We start from the raw sequence: 23,790 nt of genomic DNA, 5'->3' as shown, positions 1-23,790 counted from the left end.
TTTAAATTTTGTTAGGATTCGAACCTATGACTACTCAGAAATATTAATTTTCTGTAATTTAGACCATCATTTTAAGTATAAATATTTCATATTTAAATTTTAACAATTTTTCAAATCTCATTCTCAATTTCCCATGCTCATCATCTTCACCATTAGCCAACATTCCGATGGCCAGACCAAACATTTGTCTTTAATTTTTTCAACATTTTTGTTCACTTTTTCTTTTCATCTAATTATTCACATTTTAAAATAAATTCAAAAAGCACTGATCTTGCAAATATCTCTCTCAGTAAATGTACTTAGTGGACCTCGTCCTTGCTCGTTTGTTATGATTTCAATCTTATTGTTGAATTTTTTGTTACTGGCAACATTGAAGATAAAGTTTTGAAGATAATGCAAATTTATGTTAACGAGGTCTCGGTTCAATTATTTCCAATTGAGACAAACAAATATTAAGATGATTTTAAGGTTTTTTAATTATTATTTGAAATTCAAACATAGTCGAAAGTCTCAATTTTTTAAATTATATTTCATTCACATTGTTTTATTAATAAATGAGATTTTTAATTGTTAGAGATCGATTTCATTTTACTGAGTTGGTTATTATTTCATCTACATTGTTGCTTAACAAGGTATGATAGTCAATAATTCAACATTCTTTAAAATTCAAAATTTAACGGTTTTTGAGAATTTGAAATTTTAACGGTGTTTGAAAATTCAAAATTTAACGATTTTCAAAAATTCAAAATTTACCGGTTTTCTAAATTTCAAAATTCGGCAATTTTAAAAAATTAGAATTTTGAAAGTCTTCAAAAATTGGAAATTTGACATTCTTGAAAAATTCAAATTTTAACGGTTTTTGAAAATTCAAATCTGTCGAAATTCCACTAACAAATTAAATCTTTTACCGCTTATGCCACTGATCAAAACATTCTTAATCCCAAATTTCTCATTATTTACAATCGCATGTCGGTCATTTGATTCTCTTAATGACTATACTCAGCCAAATGTGATAAATTGATTGAGGCTAACAGCAGTAAAAAAGCTGTTGAAAAACAAAACAAATCTCAGCTCATCGTTAATGACTTGAAAAGAAAAAGGATCACATGATTAACATTCTTGATTAGTTTTGTGCCTTAACTTTCCGGTCCCAACCCCATTTTAGACCGGATTTGCTTTAATAGTTCATAAGAAATTGCCATTTTTCAGCATCATTTAAGATTCTAAATTTGATATTTTATGATCCTCGGCGTTTCCTTAATTAAAGGGTATTCAGGTAGTCACTTGAAATATTTGTAATAAAACTCACATCAAAAAAAGCTTAATTAAACCGATAACTTATTTGAAGTTATGTTTATGCAAATTCAATTCCTTAATGTGTCTACATTCTATCAATAAATTTACAGTATTTTTTAAAATTTACAATTTCCTTTTCGCATTACTCGCACTACGAATTTGTATGAAACGTAATTAACGGGTTCGCAATGAATCAGACTTCCCGATATCCATAATTGGATACAAGATCCCTAAAATTACTCACAGACATGAATATTATGAAATTAAGTTTAGGGGGTTGTTGGTCAATGGTGGCTAATACTAGCAAAAATTCAAGATTTAACGTTTTTCAAAAATTCAAAATTTAACGGTTTTTAAAAATTCAAAATTTAACGGTTTTCAAAAATTCATAATTTGACGGTTTTCAAAAACTCAAATTTTTACGGTTTTCAAAAATTCAAATTTTAACGGTTTTCAAATTTTCAAAATATAACGGTTTTCTAATTTTCAAAATTTAGCGGTTTTTAAATTTTCAAAATTTAACGGCTTTCACAAATTCAAATTCAACAATTTTCTAAAATTCAAATTCAAAGACTTTCAAAAATTCAAATTTTAACGTCTTTCAAAATTTCAAATTTTAACGACCTTTAAAAATTCAAATTTTCATGATTTTTAAATGCCATTCTCTTCAAAGTCTACTTTAATCGACGTCATTTACAATCAACCTTTTCTTAAATAATGTCGACGAGCTACAGCATCTGAAAGATGGATGACTTGTTCATCGTATCTGTTATTATTATTTTTGTGAATCGTGTCGAGTCATTCCGTAAATAGCAAAAGCAAAATATTAAAAAAATTGAGCACAAAGACGCCAACGTGTACATTTGTGAATTAAATCTGAAGGGAAGAGATTGAGAACATTAACGGGTACAAATGTCTTATATGTGTGTTACTTCCACTCATGTGAATTGCATCATTTGAAAGAAGAAATAAACAATAACATGACAGCAGTTGAAGAAAAGCTTGACAAAAAATTGACAAGACTTTAAAGATTTGTACTCACCTGTCCAATGTGACGTTTCAATTCATCAGTTTTGTGATCGCGCATTGGATTGTCAAAACCACACAAGCCGATTCTGGAAGTAAATAAGGTAAAATTCAATTAAGATGATAAAAATTTACATTCAATTGAGTTAAAGGTTATTTGTGATCATTTCTCCTGATTTCTTAAAGAATGGTAAGTGTGTCATGCTGGATGCTGTCGATTGATTCATTGTAAGAACATGGGAATTGAGGATTTGATACAAAGTTGCTTAAAATGCAGGAAATCACTCAAATTCTTGCAGATTCACACACATTTTGGACTTCCCAGTCTAACTTGCATCAAAATACCCAAACCTACATGCTCAGAATTAAGCAATTCTGACAATAATCTATTTATACCTTCCAGCTACAATTTGAGACTTAACATTGAATCCTCTTAAAAAAATGAATTTAATTAAATAATGAACGACTAAACAAAGAATCGTTAAAACAATCAGAAATGTCCAGATCCACAAAACTTTGACTCATTCAGTTGTCTTCGACATTTTTAGCACATAAACTTATTGATTGAGTCATTTTGCACACGCTAAATTTCATTATTATTTGATTGCCATTTTCAAAAAAGGTGTCAAAACATGCTTTTGGATGGTCAAGCATTTTAACAGCAGGAAGGAAAATTTGTCGTGGATCATCAACCAAAAATTAGCAAGTTTTAAATTGAGACTAAGCATATATGAACTGGAATTCTATACGATAGTTAGTGCGAGGATCATAATTATTTTGACATTTACTGAAATTATTGATGAGCTTTTTTGATGTTTGGACAGGATCATAACCTAGTGATCGAGTTTGGAGTGGAATTTGATTGATATTTGGATGATGATGGAGTTGAAGCTGAAGAATTGAGGAATTGATGGGTGTTTTAGTTTGGTTCAAGAAAAGTGTTGAAACAACGCTTGAAGTCGAGTTGAGTCTAACCCGAGCTGCACGACATTTCTAGATAATATTTCAAAGAAAATCAGAAGTCAGAATCAAAAACAGCCTGACTTGCAACTGGAAATGTCATGTTCAAAAGAAAATTACTGGCTATGCCACAGTTGTACGAACTTTTTTTGTGCAACAGCACATTTTGGTGACAAGCTACGACCAAAATATTAAACTGCATGCTTCAACACACAGTTTGAACAACATCGAGCTATACCTTAGAGACAAAATTATTCTCAGTCGTCGATTTCATCAAGGTATAGCCGGAAACTGCTGAAATTTGAAAATAATTTTGCGGCTCTTAGCCGAACTTTACCAAAAACTTGCTAATACAAGAAATCTAGTCATAAAATGACAAACCAACTCTATAAACCATAACCAGCTTCTGAACTAATTTCACACACATCACATGGAGGAAGACCAACATAAATTCCAATTGTAATCCTTGAAAGAATTCGCCAAAAAATAAATTCACTTCCAAATCATCTTTCAATCACGCAAAAATTCCCAGAATTTGTAAAACAATTTTTACACTTAAAGTGCCGCAAAAATACCAAACAATTTCAAGTTTACAAGGAAGTGAAAAACAAAAAAAAAATGAAATCGAAAAGAGGTTGCCTCAATTTTTTTGCACCGTAACTGTTTAATAATTGTCTATCAACAGTTTTATTGCCTCAAAAATATATAATCTGCACTTAAGGCGAATTGCAAAATAATTTAAAGTTGATTTAAGACAATTCACGAAAATTAGTTTGTTTAAACAATTGAAATATTTCGACAAAATTTATTGTGTATGTGTAAGCACTTGTGACTTGAATTGTTTGCCAGTAGCAGTAGCAGTTGAATAGCTTAATCAACGCGTGTATGTAAAGTAATCAAATTTCGCATGTGCTAATTCTGCCCAAAAAAAATTAATTTCAAATCATCCAATTCCCAGTCGCCTTAATTAAAGTTAAATTTCCGCAATATAAGAACTATAAAATCCATCAATTTTGGTCCAAAGCTGCTTATTTAATAATCCCCAAATTGCCAATTTAATATAGTGATGAATTATGTCAAATTATTGTAAGAATTATGTAAAAATGACCTTCGATGGAGTTCCTTTGTTTCGTAGAATTTTTCGCAACTCGGGAATATATTTTTTTATGTCTCTGTGTCGAGCAGCACCAGCAAAAAAATAAAAGTCGAACAGCAATAAGAGGAATGAAAACAAGATTGCAAAGAATCACAAACGGCCGACCTTGACAAAACTCTTTTTTTTCTTTGGTATGAATTTTAATATTCATTTTATTTTTCAGCAATAGGTAATTAAAAGCTATGCGACAGAGTTGGTAGATGATGAATATGCTCGTACAGGTTGTGGCTATTGATATTGTTGGATAAACCATTTGTGCTTTCATATTGATATTCTATGAGCATTGCGTGATAATGTGCTGTCAATCTGTCAATATTCTCAAGGTGCAAGGTGGTCATGTAGTTCTAGTTCTTATATCTCATTCTACACTTCACGTCTAGCATGTTCCTCAATTTAATCTTGTCCAGGGCTCCAATTATGTCTAGATCTACCTGGAAGGCTCACATCATCGAAATGGCCGAAAATCCAGTCTCAGACCAACAGTCTCAGACCAACATGTCTTTATTCTAAGCCCAGATTTCATTGCATGTGGTCTAACGTCAGAGTCATCTTAGTCTGGTTTTGTATTTTTGGCCATTAGCCTAGATGTGATTTCTGGGCTACTTCATTAAGCAGTTGAAGCCACTTTAAACTTATACTGAATAAGGACAAATTTGTGAATGAGTGGGATTCGAACCAACGACCTTCGAGTTATCATTACCAAATTTGAGCCAACAATCTTGTCGACTACTCCACAGAGGCACTTAACTGCATATTAGCTTAATTGACAAATTTTGATATTAATATTAGACTCAAAACTCCAATCTAGAGTAGATAAACATAATTAGCCATACATTATGAGTTCTAGATGCTGTCTCTTCACACCCACCCAACTCTGCACATTATAAAGTGAGAGAATCGAATTTTCTGCTTCGCTTAGTATGAAATTAGACTTCTAAATACCAAGAACCAACAAAAATTAAGTAAGAAGTAACAAATTCCCATCACATAGACAATGATCATAATCTTATACTCCTCATATATATGTACATGAAATCTAAAAGATTTCTTAATAAATTCCATAACAATTACATTGGATTTAACAGCTAGCAAAAAACCCGTTAACAGCTGCAAATAGCTTAACAAAGGAAACAGAGTGAGATAGAATTATGGACATACCTAACATGTGAGGTACATAAACTCATTAAATTATTAAATAGCTTTATGTCGTTTTCGGTACTGAAGCTCAAATGTCTCGACACACGAGTTATTAATTATTATAAAAAAAAGTTATTTACAGCCATGCTGCATATTTAGTCGTGCGCACGCAATCATGTATCGGATGCTTCTAAATAGAATAATTAGATTTATTTAAATGGTCAACAATTAGGATTTGTACTTGTTATTGTGGGTACTAATGAGGAATAACTATTATTAGTCAAATGCTGATTAAAAAGCTTTTATGTATCATAATTACAGCATAGCTACCTAAAATTCACATTAAGTAGTCAGATACTATCGGAAATAAGATAATTGAATTAACATGGTGGAGTCGTGCACGGGTGGATTAATCAGTAGAATCAGGTCTTACACGATTCGGAAGTTAATTATATGATTGCGTAAGACTTAGCCTAGTTGAATTGTTGTATTTATGGAAGTGGGTGATGCAAATCTGTTCAAATAAAGTTAGGAATTTGTGTGGTCTCAATAAAGTATTGTTTTAGACATAAACAGCTTGTTGTTTTAGATAAAGAGAAACAAAACAATTTGTTATAATGAAATATGAATTTATTGATGCTTAATTCAGTCTTGTCAGGAAATTTGACTGTCTTAGCTTGAGAATCAGAAATTTGTGTGACTTAACTTCTATTATCCGCTACTATAGCTTATAAGCAATACAATGCTTTATGATTTGAGGACAAATAGGAGCTTGGAGCTTTGAGAATGCTTCAAGCTGTGGTGTCTAAGCAGATGGGAATCAGGAGTGTTGAATCATGTGTAAGCGAACCATCCAAAAAATTTATTGAAGGAAGCTGTTTGTAGAGGCAACATTACATTTGATATTGGAAATTGGCATGCGGTCGATTCCTACCAGAAGCCGATATCGTATTCTGTTTAACAAGCTTGTGGTTCAGGGAGCTTTTATTAATAACTCAGAGAGCTTTAGGCTTTAGCCTAACAATTCTCATAAGATTCATTAGTTTCATGAACATCCTACGCTGCACAATGGAGCAAAAGGACATAATCATCATCATCATGATCAGGTAGACATATAAAGGCACGTGTACACAACTAAGCTGAATCATTCTAAGCATTTCCGCTCAGAATCCACACAACTTCCCACCTATACTCAAAAACAGTCAGAAATGCTGAAAAAAGAACCTCAAGCAACTGACAATCATTCCAACAGCATCTAACATATCCAAATCAAAAATAGATTTTTCAAATGATTGAATATGTCATAAGAACGTCCTCAACTCTCATTCATTCATCTCAAACTTGTTCCATAGAAGCCTCTCTAAAAATCATCTCATATTTCCCATAACCTCATCCGTACATTATTTTCTCAAGCATCACATCCAAAGCTTTTTAAGAGAAATAAAAAATTGTAACACAACCTCAATATCGAATGCTGAACACCATAAGAAGAAAATAAATATTCGAGAGCCCTTCACGTCTCACTGACTTCTTACTATATAAAAAGAAGTTAAAACAAATAAGCTATAAATAATGAATATTATCTCCCATATGTACGCACACTTGTGGAACAATTAAACTAAACGACCTTGCTGCTTTATTTTACTAGACATCATCGCATGAAAGAATTGAAAACTGCAAGTATCGTTTACCTGCATATACACAGTCAATTTCCTTTCAACATAACAACGCAGCAGTATGAAAAAAAAAAAAAATGATTTCATGCATAAAAGGTTCTGAAAGTGAACAAGAGAGAGATACAATGTCACACCAAGTTATCTGAGTATATGCTCAGATTCTAAAAGACAGGGGTCGATTACTTGATGTGACTCAAAAGTTCCTTAAGCTTTTTTGAACACGACACAATAAATCACATATTTGAAGTCAATCTGGTGTTTTGCTTTACTTTAGGCGAGATATCAGTAGGTTTGACGACACATTAGTGTTATACATTAGAATGTGACTTTTACAACACACTAGCGACACTACAATGTGACACAAGCGACACATTAGCGACATTAGCGACACATTAGCGAATGTGACATAAGCGACACACTGGTGACACTAGAATGTAACATAAGTGACACACTAGCGGCATTAGAATGTAACATTAGTGTCACACTAGGGACACTTGATTGTGACATTTGTGGCACACTAGTGACACCAGAAATACTTAAGTGACACACTAACGTGTTGCTTGTACAACTAGGTAGCCAGACAGATGGTTAGAAGAGGAGCAAATTGGATCAATTGACTACATTTCGGCACTTGAATTTACCTCCAAAACATTAAGATTCCAAGCAATCAGCCCCTCAGACTCAAAAAATAAGTTAAAAATCGAAACACCACATGTGATCTTTATCATGCTCTCAGACACTGCACCGCATCACGTATGTAATGAGAAATTTTTTTCATTAAATGCTGCGACCAATTAATGCTGAAGACGAAATTAATTTTAACGTAAATGCAGCTGAAAATACGACATTACTGTGTGTATGGATGAATTTCTTTTGTACGACTCGACATGAAAGCACCAAGTCAAGTACGAGGTACGTATTACACACGAAGAAATGAGCAAGCATGTATAAAAATATGTGTTCGACTGCTTCTGCTCTTGCTGCACATTCAGTTATTATTGAAATGGAAATTATTTAACTTTTTTTCATGAGAAATGTCTTCGGAACGAGTATGTGATTTACATTGATGGCATACTAACATTAAGATAAAAATGATTTATGTGGTAAATAACATTTGCAGTGTTGCGTTATCGTTTAGCGACTCTTTCTTTCCATTGGTAGACTATGATTGCATCTTTAGTGAGCTTCTTTCCTGAATGAGATAATTTTATGGGGAATTTCTAAAGAAGAAGATGCTCTAGAAAATATGAACTAGATGTAATTTACGTCCACTTGATTTGTAAGTAGAATGGAACGTGATGTGATTTACTTGAATGAATTGAAATGGAGTTAGCTGGTGTTTTCTAAGTTGCTCAATCATTTGCGATCTAGAATGCTGTATAAAATTACTGAATCATTGAAAAAATCTATGATTCTTTTGGAAGAAGTCAAAAATTTAGAAAAAGCTTTGAATCTGCCAAAAAATTTAAAGTGACAAAAAAGCTCAAATGTTATCAAAAAGCTCAAGTGTTATCAAAAAGCTCAAATGTTTTCAAAAAAGCTTATATGTTGTCAAAAAGAAGCTCAAATGTTGTCAAAAAGGTTAAAACCTTGCCAAAAGAAGCCCAAAACTCGTCAAAAAAGCTTAAACGTTATCCAAAAAGCTCACATGTTGTCAAAAAAGATTGTCAAAAAAGCTCAAACTTTATCGAAAAAAGCTCAAACTTTGTCAAAAAATCTCAAATCTTGTCCAAAAAGCTGAAATCTTGCCAAAAAAGATAAAACCTTGTCAAAAAAAGCTCAAAGGCTGTCAAAAAAGCTCATGTCTTGTCAAAAAAGCTCATATCTTGTCAAAAAAGCCCAAAGGTTGTTAAAAAACTCATACCTTGGCAAGAAGAGTCCTAGAGTTTTAAAAAAAAAAAAGATATAATTTTGTCAAAAATTAACGCTTTGTCAAAAAATGCTAAATTATTGTCAAAAAGCTTAGGAATGAACACAAATTTAAAAAAGTTCATAGCATTCTTGACACACTCCCAGAACATTACGCAACAACCTTAAATATGCGTCTCACAACCCAATAAATTATCAAATTAAACAAAATTTTAATTCCTCCCCATTAAACTCCATAATCAAGATAAATACCTGCATAATGAAGTAAGCCAAAAGAAAAAGCTCTAACCGCGCCCAAAAGAAGTGATCTTTTACTTCCAAAACAAATTTTTGCGCAATACTTTTAAACTTTTAATAATGAGCAAACTCTTATTTTAAGAAGAAGAAGAAGAAATAAACAGCGAGACTAGAAACAAGCAAGTAAGAAGATCTTGCAATACAGAAGAAGGAAAAACAATCGATTTATGATCATTCATAACTTAAATATCAAATTAATTATGTTTGCAATAGCAAGTTGACCAGCATTTATGTCTTATTTTGGTATTGAACAGGCTCAAATCTTGATCGTGAAAAAAATGACTCAATAATAAATTTATGGCATCAAACATGTGTACCATATATGATACCTAACTACATAATTTCTCATATGAAACGGTCAACATATGCTGCATTTGCTGTATATTCATTACATTAAGAAATGTTACATGGGTGCTGGGTAAAAGTCATCAACTTGATTGACTAGATGATATAAACACACAAGTTTCATGTCTTTACATCGACTAACTATTGCGAAATCAATTTGATTGCTGTTTGTAATGAACAAGGTAGTCTAAATTGTGGTAAAGTCAATATGATATGTTGTACTCTACTTTACATTGATCAAGCAGATAATGATCACATAGACCAAAACTTACCTCATTCCATCAAATCCATCATCTGATCCATTCACTGTCAGCACAGGCGCTCGTGCATAAGCTTTGGCTACACGACGATTTCGCTCAAAGACAATTACTTTTGCCCAAATCTCGTCGTCTATTTGTGTCCATTTGCCGAGTACCTCTTGTATGTGATCCTGAAATTACACGATAAAATTGTAAAAGACATAATTAATATTTTATGTAATCAACGAGACCTTTTCGTGGCTATAATGTGGACATTGTAAAAATCGCAATTAATCAAAAAAAAAATACATAAATCGCAAATAAAATGATTGGCAAACATAATAAACACAATTATTGTGGAGATTATCTTCACCCTTGTATCTGATGTCTTGCTTTTTGTGAGATGAGCCGTGTCGCTTCGTGTTGATGGAATTGAATGTGTGAAATTTTAATTTATAATAATTTTCACTTTCACGCGAAGCTTACTTTGTGGTCAATAAATTGGCTTTTGTTATTTGAAATGGTTTGAATGGATGCGAGGCTGACTAGATCAATGAATTTTAAAAAAATATTCAAATTCTAAAAAATTGTTGAAGATTTGAATTTTTGAAAACCGTTAAAAGTGAGTTTTTAAAAAATTGTGTAGTTTTGAGTTTTTGAAGACCGTTAAAATTTGAATTTGAATTTTTGAGAACAGTTGAAACTCGAATTTTTGGAAGCCGTTAAATTTGAATTTTTGAAAGTCTTTCAAATTTGAATTTTTCAAACTCTAAATTTTGAATTTTTGAAAACTGATAATTTTTTAAATTTTGAATTTTTGAAAACAGGAAAAATTTAAATTTTTGATAACCGTTGTTAGTTTGAGTTAAAAACGATTTAATTTTGAATTTTTGAAAACCGTTAAAATTCAAATCTTAGAAAACCGTTAAAATTCACATTTTTTGAAAGTCTCCAAAGTCTCCCTAAATTCACTTACATCACTAAACTTCCCAACTTCTTCAACTATCCACACAATAAAAAAGTATTATGTTTATACTACTTATAGTCGTTAAGCGACATCGCCATCATCATCAACACCATCAATAATTTTTCAAAAAATAGCTAGATAAAATTAATAACGTTTAACCTTTTACGACATCTCAAATTTGTCCCACAACAGCACGAAAGCATATAATGAGTATTTATTGTGGATAAAACGAAGTCTTTTAAATTTATTTAAAGAGGATGTGCAACTTGAAGACTTGATGATGGTGATATATAGATAAATTATGCAGTATATCCAATGAAATAATGACACAATTATGAATAAAATTAATGAAAATATCCTAAATTGTCGATGACTTTTGAATGATAAAACTAGCAAGTACACAGTAGCTATAAATTCCAAGAAGATATTCAAATAATGAACTGATAATTGATGCAATTTGTTGCAAGCTTATTGTTGGATTGTCTTCATAAATTCAAAGATTAAGTTCTGTGGATTGAATTAAATAAGTAACAAATTGAGGATTTTTATGCAAATTGTACGCAATTTTGTATGAATTTTATGTGATTTTATTGGATCTTAAGATGATTGTAGGAGTTGAACATGACTGACTGAACAGAAATGTTCTTGAATTTTAAGAAGACATCACTTAAATTTGGTTTATATTGACATAAAGCTTGAAATTAGCTTGTCACTAAATAGTGTAGTGGGAAGGAGATGAAGCTGTAATTTAGAGTTGTCAATCTCAAGTTCGAATCTCAAAAGATGCTTTTTAATTTAAAATTAATCAAAAAACATCCGAAAAAGCTCAAGCTTATCACAGGAAGTCACTAATTGCTGTTATTTATCAATATACAGCATCGACATAGCTTCATCAGCAAGTAAGCATCTGATAACACAAAGCAACTTCCATTGACGAACCAATAAAGCATATTCAAAGAAATTAACGACTTCCTATACAAAAAACAGTCCATAACCAATTCAAAAATCATGCACAGCACAAATTATCCTCAATGCTCACACTCAACTAGAATCATCGAACAAGACAACCTCGACATTTCATCCATATGCAATTCAAACATCTGTCATCAAGTTATTTACCGTTGGACAGTTTGTTTTTTTGGGCACTACTTAACCGTGCTTATCTTTTTATGAAAGACTTTTTATATATAAATAAATGACTTTTTATCTCCTCAAGCCAAGCTCATTTTTCCTTTCATGGAGTTTTATTGACTTTCGCTTTCAATGTTATGTTCTTTATAATCTTATGCATGAAAATAAGCACAAGCACAGCATATAAAACAGTCATTTTCATTCATTCAAGTAAGCTCAAGTCATTGCACTGAATCTGAACATATACACAGGCATACATACATGCAACAGATATATACAATGAGATTTCCATGAGATAGAAGTATAATATAAGATCATAAATTCTCTTATGCACAATTGTAAGAATTATTATGCACTTTTGTGTGCATATTATAATGGCATTGCATAGTTCTCTTTTTTTATTGCTTGTTGTTTGTTGTTTTAATGGTAAAATGTAGGTTAAACACCAATCTTATTTAATAACCTCTCAAAGCATGCGCGGAGAGGAAAAAGACTTGGTTTGGTTATGATGATTTGAAGGTTGATAAAGGCGCATTATGTTGAATTTTTGAATTAACTGTAAAAATTGTTTTGAATCACTCAATGATAAAAATTTGAAAAATAACGGTCAAAAAATATTTGAAAGTCAATAGTTAAAATTTGAATAAAAACGGTCAAAAATGAATGGAAAAAAAATATTCAAAAAATAACGGTCAATAAATATTTGAAATTATATCGGTCAAAAAGGACTTGAAAGTCAATGATCACTCAATGTTAAAAAAATTTGAAAAATAACGATCAAAAATGATTGAAAAGCATAGATTGAGAAAGTAACGGTCAAAAAATATTCGAAAAATGGAGTTAGAAAGAATATTTGAAAAATATCGGTCAGAAAATTCAAAAATACATAATTTGTAAAATGACGGTTATGAATAAATCAAAAAAGTAACGATTGAAAAGACTATTTTTAAATATTTTTTGACCGTTATTTCAAATTTCGATTAAAATCAAGTGGACAGACAGACAAAACAAATAAATTACCATCCTTTACCCAAGTAAAAAGCTTTCACCGACTGCACAGAAATAAGAGAAAAAAACGCAACTTCAGATGCAAGAAAATAAAAAAATTCACATTAAATTGTGTCTGTCTGTAAATTTCTTTGTGTTTTCATTTTCATTTTTTTTTATTCACCCAAACGGATGAAATAAGTAAGATGCAATTACGTAAGCAACAACTGTTCAATGTCGAAGTTATCAATAATAAACAAGGTTGATAAATTGCAGTCATGACATGTGGATGTTCAACGAGACAGGACAAGTGAAGGACGAGGCTTTATGCTCTCATAAAAAAATAAGATTCTATAAGAATCATGTTCCTATCAATCAGAATGCGAGACTTTTAATTGAATTTGGTACATGAGTTGAAGATCAAAGAGATTATTGTTTAAGATTCACAAAAGCTGGTTGTTGGAAGTGAATTTGCATGATTTGTGAGATGACTTGAGACAAATGGTAGTTGAAGCGCATTATAGGCAGCAGATTGAGGTGCTGGATGACTATAATACATAACATCCAGAATAGAATATCCAATTCAACAGTTTAGACCCCAGAGACCTTTAACGACAAGCATCAAGTCACAATTTCCCTTCAAACCCATCTCTCAGATCAGACAATCTGATTCTAACCAAGTCAGCAGCTAAGTAGAATAAAAAGTCAATCCACAGCAAATCCACATCCATGCAAAAACAAGCTCACTCACGCGGGAACCTTGAAGATCATCTGTACATGAGCAATGCTTTTGTTTTGATTGATCGTGATGTCCATACGATCATGTTGTGGATATTTTTATTACAGTAATAATTCCTGCTTATTTGGTCAGCAGAATGAAATATTTCCGAAATTGTAAAGTCAGCGCAGGCACAGCTGAGGGCATTTAAAATGCACTTTTTTCGGGCAGCATCAAGAACATAAAAACAAGCCTTTATTTTTATATCGATGACTAACTGTAGAATTATTTCTCAGGCGCACTCTGCATGCATAATAAGACGTGACCGAAATGAGCTGTTGCTTGCAAAATCCCAAGTAAATCACATTTGTACTGTCTGTCCATTAAACATTAAGACTTTTTTGTAAAATGTGTAACAATCATAAACATTATTATTACTGGCTGTATAGAATTAATTGCTCACAAAAAGGAACAAGCTTGTGTGTCACGTGCCTAACTAAATATGTCGACCGAACATTAAAACATCAAATTACGCGAAGTGAAAACTAAATTTTATTATTGTTGATTGATCTAAATTCAATGGCTTGTGAATGGATAGGCGTTAAAGAATGACAGTACATTGACTTTGTTGGGATATACTGCATCAAAGGGCTCACGATTTATTACAAGCTGGTCGTAATAATGTTGTTTCAGTTTGGATGCAATTGCGCAAATGACTTTAGGTCTATAAGAATGTAAAGCATTCAAAAACTTTAATTAAAAGATCTGTAAAGTCGCATTTAAGTTGATTTGTCATGTGAATGACTTAAGGCAGGTGTGGACAACCTTTTATGTCTCTCGGTACACCTTGTCGTAAGCTTTGACTAAAACCGCACACCGCAAACGTTTCAAGGCATTTTTAACATTTTATGGCAGCACACAGGTTGTCCATCACTGCCTTAAGCTTAAAAATATTTTTGCTATTTTTTTACGTCACTGCCTCTTTGTGTGGACGCTCTAATAATCTCTTGCAGGTTCGGAATTCAAATAAATCGCACATGTGCAATGCTTAATACTTTAATGAGATTTAAGAAGTAAATATGATGGAAATTTTTAATTCAATTTTGTGTCAATTATGAAATAGGCTGTATTTTGGGGTATATGCATAGTCGGTCAGGTGAAAAAATTTCTTTATTGTGGATTTAAAAGCATTAATGAGGAAATGTTGTAAAATTGCCAAGGAAATTAATTCATTAAAACAATGACTTTTGATATTTTTATTTTTACTTGATATATTGGCAATTAAGTATGCTTAGCTATATAATTTATTGCACGGATTGCAATAGTGATTTATGTCGTATAATGAAGACAAGATAGTTCGTTAGCACATAGAACTTTTTTATATTCCCTTATTGAAAAGGACTGAGCTGTGCATGAGAATTGATGAGATTTGAGGAGGTTGACTTGGTGTTTTAGGAATATATGCGCTAGTCCATGGGTATACTATTGAGGGCACTCTAGAGTTGACTTTAGCTCTACCCGGAGTTCTACACTAAAAGACAACGCGAGGTGTTCTCTGTGACATATCCAGAGACTGTCTAATCTCTTTATAATTGTAAGAAGTACATTACTGAATCCACGCAGGCAAGTCTACTTTAGGGCAGTATTGAGCAGCCTTTTTTGTATCGCGACACACAGGTTGCCTACACTGCTCTTTGATACACCGAACAATCGACGCCAAGGACTAAAATCTTCGGTCCTGATAAAGTATGGCTCAGATGTAACACTTTACTGCACAAAGTACACCATTTAGCTGTTCCAGTGAAATGACCAAACCGTACCATACCATATCGGAAAACTCAGTCAAAGGTGTTGAAGAATCGTGTTCTAGAATTTGTCGAACAAGGTGGCACAGCAAGCAACAGAGTCATATGGAAGGCCTTTTGATGCAACCCTAAGCTCCACATAGGATCATGGTTACATTAAATAGTTAATCATGTTTTTAAGATTCGAACCCAGAACCTTCGGATCAAATCAACCTAACTCTACTATCTAGACCCTCAATGTCACTCTCCCAACGATTTAAGTATCGCTAAAATGCACCTTTAAATCCATATCGAATTGAACTTTACTGCCCGGTCAAGTACCTCATTAACATCAAATAAATTGTCATCATCTAAACAAAAAATTCCTCATTTTATGAGCCTGACTTTTTATTTTAAAATTGAATATAAACATTATGAATGCACATTAGAGTTCATAAATTAGAATTTATTCCTGATGTTAAGTTATTAAAATTATTTATTTCATTTAAAATTGAATTCCATTAAAAATTTTAAACTTATAAATTTCATGGAGGCAATATATGGCATGTTCTTACATAAATTAAATGAATTTTATAATGACAAATTTGATGCCTATATTTTTAGCTCAACAGCAAGGATCTATAATAGCTTGTTATTAGGTATGGCCGATACTTTGTTAATTTGCATGGGTGGGAATTATAAGAGATTGAAATATTTGAGCTGTTTGAATTATTTTAGTGTAATTAAAATTAATAGCTATGCAGTGGTGCTCAAACTTTGATCCGCGACACGAAACTGTGACTCATTGCAGGTAAGCCAGAATCTGAACTGACTTAAATGTCGACAATGTCTAAAATTAGTTCTATGGAAGGTTAAGTAAGTTAAGTATGTCTCGTATTTAAAAAAAAGGTTGAGAACCTCTGACATAAAGTATATAAATAATTATGAAGTAATAAATATAGATGTAAGAGGCTGTACCCAAATGACGTCAAGAATGACACAAAAATGCAGAATTTTAGAGCCTTTACAAGGTTCTGAATAACATGTTCAGCAATCATACCTTCTGGCTGATATGCACAAAGCTGAAAGCATAAGACCTCCCTTCTCGGAGATCTCTTCACTTCCAATTCAACATCATAAAAGTACGAACCCAAATATTTTATGAATACTTAAAAAGTAGCAGGTGTTTAAAGGTTTGAAGCACCAAACACGCTATTCCCAACAGGACACATCAGCTCATACTTAATCCTCACTTCCCGAAGTCAATAAGCCACTTGCTGTAAATACTTCATGATTTAAACAACTACATGATTACACCAAATTTCTCAAAATAATCAGTAGATAATATTAATTTTCAATAAGGCACACATGCAGCTTATGTTTATGACTTGACTTTCTAATCTTATGCATTATTGCCCAAAGAAGTAAATTTAACAAAATCTTCAAGTTCCTGGTAATTTTTTAGGCAAAATCATCTTAAAACTTTCTCAAAATGTTTGGTCGATTTACGAGCCCTTGGGAGGCTGCTTATGAGCCATAAAACAATTTCCCTAAGCAAATAAGCCGACAACTTTGTTATCTTCTAAAAGCCATTGCATGCCGGCAATAAATTATGGCTGATACAGATTACAAGTTCCTACAAACTTAGTGTAATTAACAATTAAATCAATTAATATCAATCCATAGGAAATAAGACAAGAATAAGACATTTCAGCAATAATGGTTAATTGCGATTTAAGGCACAATTTATAATCCAATTTGTGTTGTGGGTGTTAAGACCAGACAATGGGTAAATATTGATTGTTAGTGACTTTGAAAAAACAAAAATAATTAATCAATAGATTCATAATTGATTATTTAAAATCAGGCAGTTATTACTTGTGTCAATATTAAAAGCAAGTCAAAATGTCAATAACATTCAAGGATCCAATTGAGCAAGATTCAATTAAAAAAATTAATTTTAATTTAATAAAATGCGCTAATTTCATCAGTTACGATGGTATTCAGTGGATTGCTTACAGTAATTTAATTGATTACACAATTTATGCTCAAAGATTTTCATCAGACTTCTTCTTAATGCTTATTTTTTTGAGATGCCAAAGTGTTTACACAGCAATTTCCATGTTGAGAGCTTGAAAGATCACATCTGAAGTTTCTTAATTCAAAAAGCATACACAAATTCCAGTGATTGTTTCAAGTGAGCTAACAAAAGGATCAATTTTATCGTGTGGGGTCAATTCAGTTATGACTTTTGTAGACATTGCGTGTTACTTTTTGGGTCAGTTGTATCAATTATTCTATTTGTTATGTAATCTTGTAGCTCTGGATCTTGTTTGAAGATATTAAATTGAAAATGACTTGAAAAAATACTTTTTAGACGAAATTGACGTAATGCTCTATGATACTCAACTTAAAAGCCGGCTGTAGATCCTAAATATCTTCTATATTCACTGTTTTTAAGTCCATAAACTACAAAAATGCACTTTAAAGTTAAAATTGATGAATTTAAATCAATATTTACATTCAGTACTAAATCTTAGAACATTGCTTTTGAAAATCTAAAAGCCGTTAGAAATTTGAATTTTAAAAAGCCGTTATCTCTCATCAGAGAATAGTCGATGGCTGAATTTCGCATTAATCTCGTACATTAGGCAGCGAAAATTGAACGACAAGCTTCCAGCCTGTCGTGTTTGGTAGCGATAAAGCCACAAACCTCCTTAACTGTCCTAAAAACATGACATAACTTACAAACAATCCCCACCTCTCAAAAAGAATTCCTAAAGAAATTACAGTCAGCTTATAATTGAGATAACAGTTTACATTCCTCAAGTGCCCCATACACAATTTTCAATTGATGTATTGCCGAAAAGATCATTTTGCGGTAATTTGAGCAAAGTAAAGGCTTTTGTTAATCGCGACTCATTTCTGTGACACTTTAGGGCACTAACCAGACACACACATGTGAGCCATGAAGCTGATTTGTTACGATTCAACGAGAGTAAACTCTAAATTGAATTTTCGTCAATTAATTTTTTTGGCAAATGTCAAGTCACTGACCAGTCAACAAATAAGTAGATGCACCGATAAATTGCTTTTTTATGACTTTTTTTTGAGGGCGTAATCGTTGTAAAAAATAAATTAATTAAAGTAAAGACAATAAAAAAAGAAATAAGGTCACAACCTGCAAATATAGTCATTGGATAATTGCCTCGAGTTTCCATGTTTGTGGACTGTGCACAAAAACGACTCACGAAAGTAATTTGACTGACAAAAAGCCAATAAAAAAATTTAATAGATATATTATGAGCTGCACTTAATTGCATTGGATACGATTGCGGCTACTGTGTCCTGTAAAGTAGCTGAATGCAGGGATAATGACTAATTGCTGGTTATTAATTTGAAAATTTTGTGGGAGGGTAAAATCCGTCGTTAAGTACTGGTTGTGAGTTATGAAATGGTTAAGCTACAGGATTGGCTTTATTGCTTGAAATTCCAAGAAACTCAATAAAACTGCAAATTTAGAGGTTAGCTTCTCCGGTGGTGGTTCTGTACGATATATGTAGATATCCCACTGATACGACACGACACGCCATATCGTGTGGTACACCGGGTTTTGGCAAAGTTATGTACCAATGATGCTCCAGTGATACGACGTATTGGTGCTATGATACGGTATTCATGTGCCATTGTAATAAAAAAGATACACGATTGTGTCATACCAAGTGTAGCACTATACCGAGTCAGTAGTGCATCTACACTATCCATACCGTAAGACTATCGCGGAAATTGATTCCAGAGGTCGGAGCCAAATTGTATTCTTCACAGTTCGCTAAGTACCGATTGAAATTTGTATGAAATTTTATACTTCACAAGAGCTAGCAGAAATAAATTCATGCAAACTTTAACGGTTTTTAATCCTACCGGATCGAACTCAGGGAGGCAGCTGTTGACAGAGACTGTATTGTATTTGGTATTTTGGAAATTAGCAAGCGGTAGCCAGTCTAAGCGTCAGTTTCAGACGGCATCTGAAGGATGCCATAATTCACAATTGATCTATAGTATAGATTCTATACACCCAGCGAAGTAAGTAAGTAAGCAGCCAGCACCAGAACCCCTGACTTTAATCAATTTTTCAATACCTTATAGAATCTGATTTATTCGACACTTGCTATGGACTTACTTATATTAATAGTTCTCAGCCATCGCACAGTCAGTATAAAAATAATTGAAACTAAATTAATGTCAAACGTGACATTGTAAATGTGTTAGTAGCTCATAAATTATTTTTTATTCCTTACTTTGTAATTGAAAAATAAAAATCACAATTGAATCATTTTTTTTTCAGCAGTACCGACTCTTTTGTGTGTTCGGGATGCATTCAAATAAATATTTTTCACAGGCATGCAAATAAATTTGAAGGAGTGAAGCAGAATCATGTATGACTGAACAAATTAATAACATTTTTAATGTCACAATGTGGAATTTATTGTCTAATAGATGTTGAAGAGATATGTCTATTATAAATAAATGTACTAATATCAAGGCATAGACAGTACTTTTTGTTTCTCTTACAGATGTAATTTTGTCTTGCGAAATTTTCATGTAAAACTAATGTAATTTTGTGTTCATCATAAGTTGAATCATGTACTTCGTTGATTTGAAGGTTGTGGAATTGAAGATGTTGGATTGTAATCAAAGTTGTGTATTGAGGTGTTAAATGGGTTTGTGAGGTATGTGGTAAGGGGTTTTGACTGGGGAATATGGATGAGGAATTTAATTAAGATCTAGTTCGAATCTTATCGAGTCATAAAAATGCTAAAAACTTGCAAATAACACCAATTACTAACACAATCTAATCCTACATCTCAATGAACTACGTTTAAACTTATTTGAGGTTAGGAATTTAATTCTATACCAATTGAAATCAAGAAATTTGTCAGTCTAAACATTTTTAAATCGAAATTAAGAGAACATCTATATATTAAGCAGTTGTGGTGTGACTAAGTCATTTCCTAAGTCGTTTCATTTCTCACTCGTTGTATAAATATATATATATATATATTATGTAAAAATAGTGTTAAACTAAAATTACAATAAAGTATCAATTATAAAAAAAAAAAAAAAAAAAAAAAAAAAAATGCACACTTTGAAGTTATGAACATGCTAAAGAAGCCAAAGTTCCGAATCATCCAGCTTAAAACTAGAGTGTGTCATCATGAGATGGATTCGCATTTAAATTCGTCTTCAAGTTGGCCCCACGTGGGCTTCTTATCGGATAAATCCTTTTTGTGATTTTTGAGGTTACGATACTGTATTTGAGGTTAGGATAAAGTTCTAAGTTGAAGCTAACAAACCGAAATAAAGGCTAAAATAGGATCTTTTTGAGGTTATGATACTCAAATTAAGGTTAGAATACAGGTAATGAAGCTACAAATCATAATACAAATCAGGACATAGTCTCTGAGGGTATGAAATTCTAATTGAAGCTAATATATCATATTTCAAGCTAAGATACCATTATTATAGCTACAACACAGCTTTTGAGGTTAGAAACACTCTATATATCCCTCCAAATTCCAAAAAATCCACAAAATTCCCATCAAAAAGTCATCACAAATCTAGTTTAAAATCTACAAACAATTTCACGACTTAACCGATTTGATCCCAACCAATTTTCCAATATTCCAATATCCACACAGAATTTGCAACATCCATCTAATTCCTCTAATATGCATAATACAATTTAATAAGTATCAAGCAGTGCTTGATCGCCTTTAAAAGCAATCAAAATAACTTTATAATTTAAATCGATTTTCATATCGACCTTATAAGGTGGATCATACGGGTGAGATTGATGACATTTGAAGGCACTGCAGTTCATTATAAGTTATGTATGCAATTCATACAATTTATTACAATTCCTAAACAGTTAATTGTACACAAAAAAAATGAAAAGCTTTGCATCTAATCTAGTAATGCTGGAAGCGATAGACAATGCATACAGGCAGCAGCGTTAATAATTCCAATTGCATCTCCAAACACTCACCGGATTCCGAGGAGTCAATAAATTTTATTTATATTTTAATAAATTGACTTCTTGACTTAACCTCGCCATGAGGCACAAAAGAGTGAGAAATGAAAATTGTAGCTGAACAAGTCACTAACTTAAAGGATAATCTATGCACATGTTACACCTATTTTGTAAATTGACAGAAATTTTAAGTCGAACAAACAAAAAAATAATACTTGGTGAAAGCTATGGATGTAAAATGACACATGACATGACAATTAATGTTGTCTAATGAAATTTACAGATACCGAAAAAAAAATATTGTCATCGATCACAAAACTAGTGGTAAGCCGCAAATGTAATGATCAAATATTTAACATGAAAAAATACTGTAGTGTCGCACGCCAATGTATCTTTTGTTCATATTACATTTTATACATTATAATAACAAAAGAGAGAGAGTTGAGAGAAATTTATAGATGGTGGGTGGATGAGGCGCTTATTGTTGGTTCGAAATAACAATCTTCAAATTTCAAAATATTAAAGTTTGACAAATTTTACAATTTAAAAATTTAACGGTTTTTAAAAATTTAAAATTCAACAGTTTTCTAAAAATTTAAATTTCTTAGTTTATAAAATTCAAAATTTAACAATTTATTAAAAAAAATTTAAAAATTCAAATTTTAACGGTTTTCTAAAATTCAAGATTCAACAGTTTTTTAAAATTCAAAATTCAACGGTTTTTAAAAATTTCAAAATTTAACGGTTTTTTAAAATTCATAATTTAATGTTTATTAAAAATTTCAAGTTCAATGGTTTCTTAAATTTCAAAATTTAATAATTTTTCAAATTCAACATTTAACGGTTTTCAAAAATTCAAAATTTAACTTTTTTTAACAATGTTAAATTTAACGAATTTTTCAAATTTGATTTCTTTGTTCCTTTTTGACATTCTCAATTGATTTTCTTTAAAATTCCAAAATTTCATCTTAATTTTTTGTTAAAACAGCTCTTAAAAACGTACAACAAATTCAAATTTGAAGAATCTGTTAAATTTTAAATTGTTAAAAATGGCGAAATCTTGAATTTATCTGGGTAGTAAATGACCAGAATAATCATCCAAAAACTCTGTCTAATCACCTACTAATTCCCATCTAAAGATCCATTAACTCACCCAACCACCCAAACCAAACACAAACCATTCATTTCCCTAACAAAAAAAGGCGCCAAAAAGTCACATTTTGTAATCGCTTAGCACACAACTTACAATGCACATGAACGTATGTACAGTAAGTTATTTATGCAAAAAAAAAAAGTTAAATTTTCGGTTGAAAGCAAGTAAGTCTAATGCTTTTAGGCATAAAAAAGTAGTTAATTTGTATATCCAATTAATAAAAAAATATAAAAAAACGCTTTCGTCGTGTGTCTAAATTCCGTGATTGAAAAAGAAAGTTTTTATTTTCAATTCCATTATTTGCTTTAATTTTTGTGCTCACTAAGAAGAAAAGAAAATGAATTGAAATAGATTTAATGCTAAAGCATTGTTGGTGCTGTTTTTAGAAGAAAATAAATGTGTGACACTTAATAGTTACACTTTCATGATCAGCATAATTGCACTTACTTTAATAGCGTTGGTTGGCAAAAGTGAAAATAAGTTAAGAATGGAAGTAAAATTCAGAGTTGTAAAAACCGTCCACATTCATGATAATTTGTATGGCTTTGTAAGAAAACCGTACAATTTCTTGGTGATTTGTATGGTTTTGTAAGAAAATAATCAAAAGGCAAAAGACGTACAATTTCTTGATAATTTGTACGGCTTTCTTCCAAAACCATACAAATTATCAAGAATTTGTACGGTTTTTGCCTGTCACATCTGCATGTTTTGCAACTCTGGCAAATACCAATATAATTTGAAAAAGTCAATGGCTCCAATTTTGAATGATCTTCAAAAATAATTCACAGGCGTTCAATGCTTTCTCTGCGATGGCACTTGACATATTCATCAATTTTGATTTCCTGCATTTTTGAATATGTTTATTAAAAGTCATTGAGGGTTGTAGATGGATGGGAATTTGAATTTTAGGAAGCACTTTAAAAGTTGAATAGGACAATAAGACATGAAGATGCTTGAAGGCACAATGAGTGGGTAGCTTAGCAAATCCTTTGTGGAATTAATGAAATTTTGAGTGCTT

General features: G+C 31.7%; 1 protein-coding gene across 4 annotated transcripts in view; it reads right to left on the bottom strand.

The window, feature by feature from the left end:
* exp (expansion) overlaps positions 1–23,790 on the bottom strand; it is a 92,302-nt gene that overhangs the window by 27,923 nt on the left and 40,589 nt on the right. For all 4 annotated transcript variants that reach the window (XM_070642587.1, XM_070642589.1, XM_070642588.1 and 1 more), the window contains 2 exons: positions 10,035–10,192; positions 2,339–2,411 (listed from right to left, as the gene is read on the bottom strand). In XM_070642587.1, coding sequence (XP_070498688.1) covers positions 2,339–2,411; positions 10,035–10,192 — 231 coding nt within the window. The remainder of the gene's footprint in view (positions 1–2,338; positions 2,412–10,034; positions 10,193–23,790) is intronic.

Source organism: Chironomus tepperi, unplaced genomic scaffold (assembly GCF_022539635.2).
Source record: "Chironomus tepperi strain 1889 unplaced genomic scaffold, CSIRO-AGI_Ctep_v1 contig_298, whole genome shotgun sequence".
Classification (NCBI taxonomy): Eukaryota; Metazoa; Arthropoda; class Insecta; order Diptera; family Chironomidae; genus Chironomus; species Chironomus tepperi.
This window is presented reverse-complemented; position numbering and strand designations above follow the sequence as displayed.